The sequence below is a fragment of the Mus caroli genome, chromosome 7 (genome assembly GCF_900094665.2).
Source record: "Mus caroli chromosome 7, CAROLI_EIJ_v1.1, whole genome shotgun sequence".
NCBI classification, from domain to species: domain Eukaryota; kingdom Metazoa; phylum Chordata; class Mammalia; order Rodentia; family Muridae; genus Mus; species Mus caroli.
In genome coordinates, this window is record NC_034576.1 from 121,021,119 (window position 1) to 121,035,429 (window position 14,311).

Below are 14,311 nucleotides of genomic sequence, written 5' to 3' on the forward strand. Positions count from 1 at the left end.
TTAAGAGAAAGAAGCAGAGGATGCCATTAGTTTAAGGTCAACCTGGGCTATGAAAATCAGCTGTTTCCAGCTGTTGGCTGATCACTTCTGACTTAGCAAGCACATCCAGATCCACACACTGCTGGGCACTCGGGCAGTGCTTCTGAGTGAGCTTATAACTGCCCTTGATTGCCGTGGGCTGCAGTTCACAGTCACTGGCCAGAAGCACTGACTGCTGAGTCATAACCTGGAACCTACTACTTCCTGTGAAAATACATCCAAGTTTGGCTCAGCTGTGTTTCAGGCTATACTGCCCTGGTGGCACATACTTCAAGTTGCAGCTACTTGGGAGGAGGAAGCAGGGTTGCTCAAAACTAGTCAGGGCAAAACATACACATTCAAAAAACTATTTGTGCTTTAGGCATGGATTTTATTTATCTGAAATACTATACATGACTAACCTCAGAAGTTATAAAGTCTCACACACACATACACACACAACTTGTGTCTTTACTAGTTTAAGAGCAGGGTTACAGCCAGGTGGTGGTGGCGCATGCCTTTAATCCCAGCACTTGGGAGGCAGAGGCAGGTGGATTTCTGAGTTTGAGACAATCCTGGTTTACAGAGGGAGTTCCAGGACAGCCAGAGCTATACAGAGAAACCCTGTCTCGAAAAACCAAAAAAAAAAAAAAAAAAAAAAGAGAGAGAGAGAGAGAAGAGCAGGGTTACTATTGTATATACATTTGGGGCCAACTGATGAGTACCCTCCAGCCCAAGGAATTGAATACAATTTCTTAAAACGAAAACCAAACCAAAAATGACCAGATGAGGCGAAAGATATGGCTCAGTTAATAGAATGCTTGCCTGGCAGACACAGGACCCCACATAAGACAGAGTGCCATGGTGCAGACCTGGAATGGCAGTAGTTAGGAGGTAGAGACAGGAGGATCAAGATCTGATCAAGGTCCCCAGTTACATGTTTGAAGCTAATCTGGGATATGAGTCCCAGTCTCAAAAACAAAAACCAGATGCTAAAAAAATGCTTTTCCTCCTGCTGTGAACAAACATGCCAGAACCCAGAATGCACGATGGTGTTGTTCAAATACTCCCAAATGGCCTTTATTTCACCAAACTGTTTCTACTAAAATTATTTTATATGTCACTTTCACTGTGATGCTAATGCTTTCAAAAATAACTGGCAAATTCATAAATAATCCTTTGTAAGTTACTCTCCTGCCTCAAGGCTGCCCAGGATAACAGCATAAGCAGCTTACACTGGCCTGGGGAATTCCCACTGCTTGTGTTAACCTTGGCTTAGCCTCACATTGGGCACACACACCATGGGGCTCCTGTATCAGTCTGCTGACCTGGGCAGAAGTGTTACTGACAGCCCAGTCTTTGAAGCCTGCCTCCACAAACAGCATCTACTTCTCCTGAGGACATGTGAAGAGACTTTTAGGAAATGAAAAACAGGATGCCTCATGTCCATCTATAAGTGCTTCCTGGTTCTTATCCCTTTAAAAATTACAAGTACAGTGACTTCCTGTGGTTTTACTGTCTGACTGCTGTTGGTCAGCACTCACTTGTTTCTCTGGGCTAGGTCAAGGTATCCCTATGTCTAAGTTCTTTTGTGGGTACTCTGGTGGAAAGAGATGCTGCATGGCTTCTGTAGGTTGCCTGTGATCTTGGCTTGTGACCTTTTCCTTCCCAAGTGTCTGTAGTGTCTTCCAAGTCTCTTCCACACTAATTCTTCTGCTACCTATCAGTTAGGGAATTGTGAAGAAAAGAACCTGTTCAGGTTATCAAGGATCTTATTTCAGATTTATCTGATAGCCAGTGGTGGCTGGAAGCCAGGCAGTAGTGATGCATACCTTTAATCCCAGCACTCCAGGAGGCAGACAGGTGAATCGCTGTGACTTTTAAGGCTAGCATGGTCTTCAGGGCTACACAAAGAAACCGTCTCAAAAAACCAATAATAATAATAATAATAATAGCAGCATGTGATTAGTGACTTTAATTTCCCTTCTGCTGGGTATATGTGTGTCCTGCCTACCATAACGCAAGTAGTACTAAGAGCAGGGACACCTGTATCTGAGAGCCTTTGGACACGTTAGTCTGGTTGTACGTGTAGCCTCAGGGCAGGGCCTCATGGGCCCAAGCAGATATTGCACAGAAATCAGCTCAAGAACAAAATCATGAGATTTTGGTGACTGTTGGACAAGGATATTGCTTGAGTGCCACCAAGCTGGTAAGAAATGCCTGAGAGAATCAGTCAAGTTCAAGGTTGTGTTAGATCACTGACCCCACCTCCAGTGCCTTGGAGATAGACTACAGACTTCAATTCTTACTTAGAGAAAGGTGGGCTAGTGGAGCACCTAAGTCAATGCTGAGGTACCAAGCTACAAAATCAAGTCCTTCAGCACTGAGGTATGTGTAGCAGCTAAGAAAAAGATCTGGCTCTCACTCTTTGATGACAGTTTCCAAGGCATATGTGACATAAAATAGAAAACCATCTACCACCCATAAGATTGCCATGTGCAAGTTTTTGATGAGCTAAGACACTTAGACTGGAATGTGACCTCTGGGGAACACAAACTATTGAAGTTATGCAGATTGTTCCCAGAGTTCACCAAGGCCGAGGGAGATTTGTCTGGAGTTGACTCAAATGCAGAATTCTGCCATTGAAGTGACTGGAAGTGGTCTTTTCTGAATCTTGAGGCTGAATTGATGAAAAGCCAAGTTCATTCCAGGAAAGTGGTGTAAACAGATCTTTGCCATATGGCCTATGCCCACAGGTCAGGAACAAGGTAGGGGGCACAGCAACACCCCTGCTGCCCATTTGGCAGTACTGCAACCTCACCCTCTCCCTGGCTGGCCTGAGGGGCATCTCCTTACCAAGGGGGCGGATACAGGAAAAACTACAGAGCTGAATGAAGTCATCAAAGGTTCCCTGAAGGACTGCCAGAAGTTTCTTTGGTTGTAGAGAAGGTTTTCTCCCATCTCTGGAATGCTGGGAATTGTCTCTCATCTTCTTAGCAGCATGAAGGCACCAACACTGATGATGGTGCTGGAAGGATGAATGAATGTCCTGGCTGAGTGCAGCATCAAACACCTCCATCCCCACCCAGTGTTTCTGCCTGTGAGAAATCAGGCCAAGACAGGAAAGTAACCTTCTCTGAACCTTGATACCAGACTGCCAAAAGCTGGTGGAAGAGAATATCATGTCACATGGGTCTCTGTATCAGGAGCTCCATGAAGATTGCTGTGATTTGGGAGGGAGGGGTGGGGTGGGAGGGTATGGTGCCTGCAGCAAAGTATCTTTTTCTCCATATGTTTGATTTCATCACACAAGTGTCCAAGGTCTTCTGTCTAGTGAACACAAACACAAAACATGCTGCTGAGAATCTGTCATGGGTCCATACGCAGGATGACCTACTGTCCAAAATGACTGGAGATCCAGCCAATACAGCAGCATCAAATCCAAGCACAGCAGTCAGATGGAAGGAGGAAGGCTGGAAAGAGGCCAGCTCAGAGGTGTACTGGCCAGGTCTGCCTGCTGCACCACACCTGCCTCCCGATAAGGGAGAAGGAAAACAAACTTGCAAGTCATGGCATATCACTTGCTTTCTGCACTGATAATTGAGTGACTCTGGGTGATGTACTCTTGATGGCACTTAAAGGAAGATAACCCTAGGCCATTTATTACTTTATCCCTGAACTTGCTAGAGATGAGGACAGCACCCATTCCATAATTAGTGTAACAATGCAAGGAAAACAATTTAGTCAGGACCCTCCATGTGCCAACAACTGCTAGCTACTATTAAAATACTGTCACCCGAAGGTGGAATGTTTAACATAGAAAATAGGAGGCTTTAGCAATTCCTATTGGTCCTCAATAACTGCGGGTGACTATTTCAAGCCAACTTGACGGATGCAACTGATCAAGAAATGCAGTTTGAAGAACAAGACAATAATATTTAATCTTGCAACTTGATAGACTTGGAGGCATTCCGGTCAATGTAGAAGACCTTTCGGGCCTCAGAGTTAAAGCCCAGGCCAGCCCCGTGGCTGTACTTCCAGCTCATGGCCCGGTCATAGTCCTGCTGCAGACTCTGCTGGAGCATTTCTGAGGACTTTTTGTCCAGGGCCATGTTGGACCTGATCGTCATGCTGGGAGGGCGGCTGAATGACGGGGACAGATGCTTAAAGCCACCCATAAGCTTCAGGAATTTTAGCTTCTGTTCTTCATTTTCAAAGCCAGCAGTATCCCACTGGCCAAACTGGGTTCCCTGTGTGGAAAGTAAAAGGCCGTCATTGCCCTTGAAGACCAAAGCTTCCCTCACTCTCAGCCAGGCAATGAACTGTCTCGTTCAATATGGCTACTCATTCCCACATTACAGGTGAGGAAATGAAGCCTAGAGCTTAATGGGGGTGATATATTCAGATGATTCCCAACTCAGGAATGACCAACCTGAGAGCCCATCATTGGCTTCTAACAAATATCACTGCACACCAAGCTAATCTGTGCTCTACCTTCTCCCAACACATGGTGATAGCAAGAACACTTCAAGATCTCTATTGGTTTTTCTGCTGCATGTGCTTGGCTGGCCACGAGCTTCCAGTGATCCTCCTATATAGCCTGTGTTGTATACTGATCCTCTGATTTTAAGCAGTTCATTCTGAGAGGGGAGCTTATTAAGACCCAGGAAGTAAACAACTCACTAAGTCTTAGGCAATCCTGAAACTTAGCAGGTTCAGAAGGCCCCTCCCTCCTCAAGGCTACATAAGCAGTAAGGACTGCATGTCTATTGAACTGCCTGCATGTAGAATGCTCCAGTGCTCTAGCCTTCACGAGCTGTCATCCATGCTAGGGTAGACTTTTGGTAATGCAGCTGCCTTTCAGTTATCCATGCTCTTCTAAGTAACCCATACTCCTGTAACCTCAATTAAGTAATTTGTTTATCAAGCTTTGGTGGTATCATTACTTTGGTCTGACATTGGCTCCCTATGTGGAATGAGTATATGTTTTGTAACGCCATATATCAGTGTCACACAACAGACTCTTACCACTTCATAGGAGTTCTGAGATCACAGACACTTGTGCTATGTGTCTGGCTTTCATGTGGCTTCTGGGAATTCCAATTCAGGACCTCATGATTTTTGTTGTTGTTGTTGTGTTTTTTTGTTGTTGTTTGTTTTTTTGAGACAGGGTTTCTCTGTGTAGCCCTGGCTATCCTGGAACTCACTTTGTAGACCAGGCTGGCCTCAAACTCAGAAATCCGCCTGCCTCTGCCTCCTGAGTGCTGGGATTGAAGGCTGCTGGGATTGAAGGCATGCACCACCACGCCCGGCAGGACCTCATGATTGAGTGGCAAGTGCTTTAAGCACCGAGCAAGCAACTTCTCTAACCCTTCTCCTCCTCTTCGTAGTACAGAGCAGCACATCATCACCCTTCCCTCATCCTCCATAAAGCCCCCCACAGCATGGCACTCACCAGCTAGGTACTCTTCTAGTCTAACAAGATAAAGGTCAGGAAGCAGAGATGCTCTATTTATCACCAGTGTACAAATCCTTCTTGCTAGAAATGTGAGAACTTTCCAAGACCCATTCCACCTCAGGTTTGTAAGACTGGCTCAGGTCCCCAAGACTGAGTGACCCTGAAGTTATGCAGCTTGGGATGAAGCCCCACCTGTGTGGCTGGTCAAGTCACAACCTCTCTCTCTAAGCCTCAAAGTCCTCTAGAGGATGGGCCAACATCTGTTAAACAGGATGCTAAAAACAGAGTACATAGACTGGCCTTCCCTCCACGTGTGTGTGGTCCTCCCCTTTCACTCTGAATTCACTCCAAGTCCATGGCCACACCTTCCACATATACCGTAAAATTTTCTTCCTCCTGGTCCCCTTCCTACCTATGCCCTGCAGTGGCTCCCCCAGGTCATCACCTAGTAGAAACTTCCCTGTGGTCCTGGACTGTAATGGTGTGACACATTAGCTTGCTCCTGCTACCCTGTCATCAGCCTGGCTTTTACAAGGGCTCAGTCTGAGTCCACTCCCACTTTTGGGTCCTGCATTTGCCACTGCCCTGTCTGCTAAGGACTAGTGCCACCATATTCAGGATCTTAAGCTAAGGTCACCTGTCCTGAGAAGCTTGACTTTTGATCATCTAGTACAGGACGCCACGCCAACACCCACCCTTCCAGGCACTACACAGAATCTGCTGAGGAGGGCCCTGTACACCTCCGCACACAGCACAGTGCAGCCCAGTAGATGCCAGCTGGCAACTGAGCTTATGAAGTTGACTGAGGCACAAAGAGGCAGTGCCACGGCCAGGCTGTAAAACTTAGGTGGCCAAGTCCATGGCCCTCATATTATCTCCTACCTTCTCAGATAGGGTCTGGATATTTCCCAAGGGTGCCTTAAGAGGTCTAGCCCCAAATCCCACTCCTCCTGCATGCTGTTAACAGCCTTCCGTGGGTACTTCCTGCAACTACAAAGACCCCCTTGAGATTAGCCTGCAGATCACCCCTTTGTCCACAACAGGACATGCAGCCTAGGGGGCACATCTCAGTGGCCAGCTCCTTAGCAGCCCTTTAGAAGGAGTGAAGCTGGCTCAGACCAATTTGTGCCTAGTCAGCTGGGCACCTTAGGTTCTGGATGTCAAGCCCACAACAAACCCACCGTCCACTTTTTGGGTTCTGAAGCCTCTGTCTTGCCCGACTCACGATCAATCTCTTCTTGCAAGGCCTTCCGTCTCACCTATGCAAGGACAAAATAAATGAGTAAATAAGCAACTAAATAAAATGAAGAGGCCGAGGAGACCCTGTTCTCTACTGATCTTACTGCTACGTAAAGGTGAGGTGGAAGAGCAAGAGCTTTACTCTGCTCCAGAGCAGAGGACATTCTGGTTAATAGTTGGTCCTCTGGCCTGAAACACTTGTCATGGGCACAATTTCTTGACAAGTGATTTTCCTGTAACATAAGATGATCCATCTTTACCAGAACATCCAGTAACAGTGATGTGTGGGAACTTGGCCAACTGAAACGCTGAGGCCCTCTCTTGTGCAGTGCATATTGTAGTCGCCTTCCCTGAGGACAGCTCTCCTTTCTAGAAACAAGCCAGACACAAGCTGGAATCCCAGCAATGCTGCTAAACAGGTTGTGCAGCCTTGCAAAACTCCCTTCCCCTTTCTGATCACTGGATCAGTTATCTGCAGAAACTGGAAAGCCTGACCTTGGGGAAGAAGCAGAGCGCAGGCGCGCGCTCTCCTGAGAGGCTAGCTCTGCTGGCACAGAGCAGCCCACAGAGCACTACAGACGCTTCCAGGGCTTTTGCTTCCTTCTCAAGAATTTAGGTCCAACTTTGCTTCCCCTTTACATGACGAGAACTTTGAAGTGAGGGTACCTTTCATACAATTCAAACCACACAATCTACAGCAGCTGCTGTAGCACAAAAAGCAGGCATGAGGGAAACAGGAGAGGTTCAACACAACAGATGCAGTGAGGACAGACTGCATGCTGCCTGCCTCCCGTCTCAGCCACAGATAGTGCAAGGAGCTAGCAGCACGCACGAGCAGCTCATTTATGACAGTGGGCAGGAGGGTTCTCAGACATGTTATCTTCCCATTTTACACATAACCACTTTCCAGTATTTATGGGGAAAATGGAAGTGGAGACTCAAGGCCATCCTTAAGCCTCAGAGACACTTAGTAGGCAGAGAGCAGCAAAGTCCAAGAGCTCTGCACAGTGTTGGGTAGCTGTGGCTGCTTAACATTTGGCTGTGTCCTAAGGGGCTAAGGAGACCCCAGCCAAGGGCTAGGCCCCAGGAGAGCTGGGGCCCCATGGCTGGCCCCTCTGCATGCTGTCCTGGGCCACTATGGCATTATTGACCTTGGCCTATTGAGCAGAGCACTCCTGGCCCTGCATGGAGATTAGGAGCCCTGAAGGCCAGTGGTCCGGGCCCACCCTGGACAGGCTCCAGCACACCACTCTCCCCTGGCCCTTCCCTTGGCCATATATGCATAGCCCTCCTCCAAGTGCAGTTCCCTCACACCCACAGCTCCACAGCAGGTCTGGCACACACCATCTCTTCTGGGTGGCCCTCCTCACGTCTAAACTTTACTCCATCTTCCTTTTCTCCTAAGGTGGAGATGAGGACCTAGGAGGCAGAGGACTGTGCAATCTATCACAGTGCTGCCTCAGTAGGCACCATGGGGACCAGGTGTTATCTATCTGGGTGCAGATATCCTTCCAACACACCCTCCTGCTTCTCTACAGCTGCCTGTAAAGAGCCATGCTGACTCATAGAGAAGGGTCAGCAGCCAGTGGAGCACAGACCAACCCCAGGCCCCCACAGCTCCTCAGTCCTGCCAGGCCCCGGGGTAAAGGAACCTAAAAACATCCCAGTTCTACAAAGTCCAGATCCCACATAGAGATATGCACATGACAGTTGATACTAGTCTATAAGCTCTCTTCAAGCTCCTGAACTGGTGGAGATACCCCGCGGGCATGGCTGAGCATTTTTGCCTGCTCTAGCTATAGGATCGAAGGTCCCCATTTTCCCAACATTTTTCAATAGGCTCCCTAAGAGGGCCTGTCAGGACCCTCAGAAAAAGTCACAGCGGCTTTGGGATCTCCTGGCCAGAGGGGCAGGTGGGCTGAGTTCACCTGCCCCTAGAGGGGTGCCATGGAATTGGACAAGACACCTTTGGAGACCCCAATCCCCCTGAGCCCCGAATTTGTGACCTGACGGGTGTGAGGGTATCTAGGGGGTGACAAGAAGTAAGGGAGGACACAGGACAGGCTGGGTCCTACCTGGTCTATGCAGGTCTCATCCATGTTGCCTTTTTTCACCAGTACCACCTCTAAGTCTGTGTCCGACTCCTGCAAAGAAGGCAAGGTGTTAGCTTAGGCAAGCCATCAATAGCCCTCACTCCAGCAGGCATGGCTACACTGGTTTGTCATGGAGATGGAGCCTGAGGCAACAAAGCCCTGCCCCCTATCCCTTTCAGCCAATGCGGGCACTAAACCAGATGACAGAGAGGAGGCGGCTCAGAGAGGGAAAGGGAAACCACCAGGTCACTCTGCAGCTCAGTGGCAGTGCTAATCTGAATCCAGGTCTCCTGACTCAATGGGTGGTGTACAACTGAGTAACCCTTGGCCTGCAGATGGCCTAGCAGGGTCTTAATCCCAACCGTATTTATCCAGGTCCTCAGAGTACCCTCTAACTGCAGGCGAGGGGCAATCAGTTCCTGGTCCATCATGAATGACAAAGCTTTTGCATTCTTTCCTTAGAAGCTGTGCTTGGCCCCCAAGGGGCGGGGCAGCTTTCCTTACCCCTCCTTACACTATTGCTCCTGGCCTGGCCTGTGTGCAAGCTGTTTGGTAGGTGTGAAGCAGAGGGGACACCTTTTCCCTGGTCTTCTGGGAGAAAGAGGTCCTAAAATTGAGTGGGCGCTAGCTTTAAACCTCCAGGTTCATCTTACCCTGCATTTTTTGTGTTTTGCATGCACACTGTGCACACAGGTGGAAACAAGTAGTGTCTTCCTCTATCCCTCTCTTCATTGCCTCAAGATGGGGCCTCTCAAAGGAATCTTGTCTGTCTGTCTGTCTGTCTCTCCCCACTAATACTGAAGTTAAAGGTACATACTGCCATGCAGAGCTTTTAAGGTGACCATTGGGGATTTGAACTCTGGTCCCAGCGCTTACAGAGCAAGCACTCTTTCCCACTGAATTATCTCCCTAGTCTGAGTTTCTGAATAAAAAGCAGCAGAGCTGGTGTGCCATGCCTGATTGACCTAAGTCTACCCAGGATCCACATCATGGAACAGAACAGTCTCCCTCAAATTGTCTTCTCGTTTTCACACTTGAGCTGTGGGTGGTGAGACAGAGCCTAAAGCATGAGGACAAAGCTGGGAGAGTGCCAGCAACCACAACCACCCTGCAGGCCGCAAGGGGGGGGGGTCACCCATGACCCCAACCCTGCCTGGGCAAGTAGACGCAGGCCAGCAACAACTTCCTGATGGCTCTGTATCTCACAGGCGCACCTCAGAAAATGCCCATCCTCACCTCGTGAGAGCCACAGGGCTTGGAGAAGCCAGGTCTTGCTCCCATTGCAGATGGTCATTTCTTGGGCTGCCGAGACACTGGCTTTGGGAAAGGACACTGACATCTCCTAACATACTCGGAGATCTATAGTGTTGCTAGGAGCAACACTATAGCCTATAGCTGACAGCTACTGGCTCCTGAGAGACAGCAAGTCACAAGACATTTACATAAAATGATCCCCATTTATGGATAGTGAAGGACACCTGCATTACTGGTGACACTACAGGAGCCTCTGGATCCAGTTTACTAAAAATCAGGTAATTCCTATCCTTTTCCAGTACATATTACTGCACACGCACGCACACACACGCACACACACACACACACACACACACACACACACACACACACACACGCACGCACACACGCACACGAGGATGCTGAGGTTATGTCAGCTAAATGCACAAGTGCCTGTGCTGACATGTATGCAGGCACCCATATGGCAACCTCACCCCCAAACTCCAATGAAACCTGCCTCTTTTTCCTCCTGCCAGGGGTCTTCCTTTACTCCGTTCTCTTTCCTCTTCTTCTTCTTCTTCCTTTTCACAGCCAGCCCTTCACCAACTGGCTGGTCCACTTTTTTCTTGGATTTTACTTTCTTCTTCCCAGGGGCCTTCGGGCTGTCTACTGGAACGAACTCCAAAGCTTCACTTTTGACTGACTTCTTACTCCCTTTCTTCAGGCTGTTCTCCATGGAGATCCTGGAGTTGACCAGGAGGATGTCTCCCTCCTGGTGGGTCTTCTTCTTCTTTTTCTTCATGTTGTGATCTCTCGGGCTCCCCTGCTTCCTTTTCTGCCCCAAGGCTGCCTGTTCCTCAGCCTCTGCCCCCTCTAAGCATGAGTGCAGAGCATCCCCAGCCTCATAGAGCCAAGCGTCCTGGGGGGGAAAGGCTTCCGTGTCAGGAACCTTTTTTTCCTTCCTTTGCTTTTTGGACTTCCTACTAGTTTTGCTTACCTCCTTGGCATGCTTGGGGTCTGGGGAGGTCTTCAGCCCTGAGCCTTGGGAGGCAGCCTTTGATAAGGACTTCCGCCTCTTCTTTTTCTTCTCTCTGATGAGGCCTTCTGCTGACTGCTCAAGGACCTGCCTTCTAGGGCTAGGTGACTTTTTCTGTCTTGCCCGTGTAGGCTCAGCCCCCAGGCACTCCTCCAAGTGAGTGCTACAGGACTTTTTTTTCTTCTTTCTCTTGCTCAGTGACATCTCGGGGATCTGCAGCTCATCCACATTGTTAGAAGGGGATGTGGCCCTTGGAGGAGAAGCATCTATAAAATAATCATTACTGTTTAAGACTGAGTATTGAGTCTCTGGTTCTGAGACATTTGCAACCACTCTCTTTTTCTTCTTCTTCTTTTTCTTCTTCTCTGGGAGTCGTGGGCCCAGGTCTGCTTTCTGGGTCTTGCTGACCATTACTGAGAAGAAAAACAGAAATAATGCAGTTTATCATTCTACCCAGTCCCAGCCTGTGGTCCGGGAGAAAGGGAAACAGCTCCCATTCCTTGGGAGCAGGAGGAAAGACAATTAAATGGCAGGAAGTGCAAATGCAGATGGCCTTACATTCAAATCCAAACTCCTCACTCAGTTTGACTCTGTCACCCCACCTCTCTGCACGGCAGTTTCCTTTTCTGGGAGGAAAGAACACATCCATCCTCAGAGGTGCCGGGAGAGCCCAGAGAAAAGGCGTTGAGCACTTGATTCCTTGTCCACCATCTCCCTGAAACCTCCAGACAAACCTAAATTCAACAGATATTTACCAAGCGCCTATTCAAGCCAGCACTGCAAGGCGCAGCTGTGATCAAGGCTTTAGCTGGCTTCCATGACTTTTTTTTTTTTAAACCAGATGAAGCAGAGAACTTCCAAGCAGTCTTCCACCAGATCCAATAAATGGCACAGTTAATAGTCAGCCCCTTCCTCTGGCTCATCTGTCGAGTGTTCCTGCTCTAGGTCTACAAAGGAATCCCCTGTTCCAACTCTTACCATCCCAAGCTACTTAAACAACGTGGCAGAGAGAGACAAGCCCCAGCCAGGACTCCAAACTCTTGGGTCAAAGAGAATCACTGGCACACCCTTCCTTGCTCTATACCCGTGGCCCCTCTGGACTCCAGTTTTATCATCCATATAAAGACTGAACCAGAAGGTACACAAGTTGGGCTATCTCAGTCTACAAGACAGTTGCAGGCACTGCCTTCAGTTTCAAAGTGACTGCTAGGAATTAACGTGTGGCAATAACACATGGAAACCTTCATTACCTGGCTTTCCTCGGGAAAAACAGAAGCACTTACGACAAGTGGCCGGGATTCAATACATGGCTTTCACTATGATCACCAGTATGCTTCTTGCTACTCTGTGGACTAGAGACAAAACATGGGAGGCTTCTAAGGAAATTAAAGAGTCCAGGAACTTCTCTATCCTGCACCTCTCCTGGACTTCAGCGCTAACATGGTCCACAAAGGATTCAGCTTGCTCTGGGCAGCTTCAAAGATCTAGGCCAGACTTGAGCCATATCAAGTCCACTCTCACCTTGCTTTAGGGGCACACAGGAGAGGCCTGGGCCCTCCCACATAAATCATTAATCAAGAAAATGCCCCCAGCCAGGCGTGGTGGCCCACACCTTTAATCCCAGCACTTGGGAGGCAGAGGCATGTGGATCTCTGAGTTCAAGGCCAGCCTGGTCTACAAAGTGAGTTCCAGGACAACCAGAGCCATACAGAGAAACCCTGTCTCGAAAAACCAAAAAGAAAAGAAAGAAATGTCCCCACAGACATGTATAAGCTTATACACCAATATTATGGAGGCATTTTTCTCAACTCCATAATATTGAACATGGTTTTGCAGTTTGACCAATAGGATAGTAGAGTCAACCCTTGAGGCAGAAGTGGAGGGTGACTGGGCAGCTGGATGAAACAGCTGCCTTGATATAACTCACTTAACATGTGTACTGTAGGGCTGAGGCAAGGAAGTCACTCTGGCCAACAGGGATGACATAAACAGGACTTCAGGGATGATAATTAACAAGAAAACATAACTGGGCCTCAAGACATACTGACTTTTAGAGGACATAGGAAGAGGACTCACAAAGGAGAGAAAGATACAAGTCCCGACAGGCCAGTGTCAAGTAAGACCATGATTCTACAGGATTAGGGGCAGTGATCACGAGAAATAACCCGGACAAAAATGTCCCAGGCGTCAGCTTAACCCACTTCTTTGTTTTGCCACTCAGCCAACATCAACATACTCTTTTCCATCCCTTTAACTGTACTTCACTCGCGAGAAGTGGAACCGAACCTACACTGCATCACCTGCAAACACAAGCTTTCTTCAAAAGTGCCTTGTTTTTGAGACAAAGTTTGACTACTTCGCTAGGGCTGATCTGCATCCCGCGTGCCGGGGTTATAGACGTGGGCCACTATGCCCAGTGTGAAGGCACTCTTAAATTCCCGCGGTAGCTGTGGATAGGGTTAGTGTGACCAATAAGCCTCACAGGCCTCGGAGACGATAACTCACTAGGTCTCAAAGTCAACAAGGTGCAAAACATGGACTCGAGCCAGAGGAGCGTATGCCCCTCCTCCAACCGCAGGCTGCTTGCTAGCCAGGATCATCCCCAATGCCTACTCCAAGGCGGGACGGCTTGGAGAGAAACCGAGGGCTGCAGGCGAGTTGGGGGTGACTTATCTTTGTTTTCCTCTCCCCCAGCATGCAGCCCCTTCCTCGGGGCCCCGCACAAACCACCCACACTCACCTGGTTCACTAGCAGTCCAAGTCTCCCCACGTGAGCAGCCGCGCAGCCGCGACCCGGAAGTCAGCTTCGACTTTCTGGCCCGCCCCCTCGAAATCCTTCTCCTTCCGGGTCGCGGCCTCCCGGTGCCCTGGGTTGCTGTAGAAACCGCGTCCATGGCGGCGCCGAGACTAGTATCCAGCCGCAGTGTGCTGCGTGAGGAGGCGGGCGGCTCCACGGACTCGCCGGTCACTATGCGCACGCCGGTGCCCGCAGTGTCGCCCGGGTCTCCCGAAGTGCTCGTGTCACCCCCGCAGGTCGCCGAGCCGCCCGGGAAGAGCCTATGGGACCAGATCTGCGAGGGTAGGCGCCCCGCCGCTGGCCGGGCCGGGCGGGACGCGGGCGGGACCCGCCGGGACGCGCGTTCCAAGCCTCTGTGCGCCAGGCGGGTGACGCGCGCGGGCGGACGAGCCGAGCCTTGGGCCCACACGCGGAGAAAGAGGCTGGCGTATGTCTTG

General features: G+C 49.4%; 2 protein-coding genes across 4 annotated transcripts in view; one reads left to right on the plus strand and one right to left on the minus strand.

Moving 5' to 3' along the window:
• Window positions 1–392: 392 nt before the first annotated feature.
• On the minus strand, window positions 393–13,997 carry Knop1 (lysine rich nucleolar protein 1). Of its 3 annotated transcripts, XM_029480188.1 has the most exons (6): window positions 13,818–13,866; window positions 12,328–12,429; window positions 10,559–11,490; window positions 8,791–8,859; window positions 6,658–6,735; window positions 393–4,268 (listed from the first exon to the last, which is right to left on the minus strand). In XM_029480188.1, exons 3-6 carry the CDS (start codon window positions 11,486–11,488, stop codon window positions 3,957–3,959), a joined length of 1,389 nt encoding a protein of 462 aa, XP_029336048.1. In that variant the 5' UTR covers window positions 11,489–11,490; window positions 12,328–12,429; window positions 13,818–13,866; the 3' UTR covers window positions 393–3,956. The 3 variants fall into 3 exon arrangements, with proteins under 3 accessions (XP_029336048.1, XP_029336049.1, XP_021022157.1); XM_029480189.1 differs by lacking the exon at window positions 12,328–12,429 and having other exon boundaries at window positions 11,039–11,490; window positions 13,818–13,997; XM_021166498.2 differs by lacking the exon at window positions 12,328–12,429 and having other exon boundaries at window positions 13,818–13,997.
• Iqck (IQ motif containing K) overlaps window positions 13,970–14,311 on the plus strand; it is a 116,421-nt gene continuing 116,079 nt past the window's right edge. Inside the window, exon 1 of the mRNA XM_021166501.2 lies at window positions 13,970–14,156. Within this exon, the coding sequence (XP_021022160.1) occupies window positions 13,970–14,156 (187 nt within the window). The remainder of the gene's footprint in view (window positions 14,157–14,311) is intronic.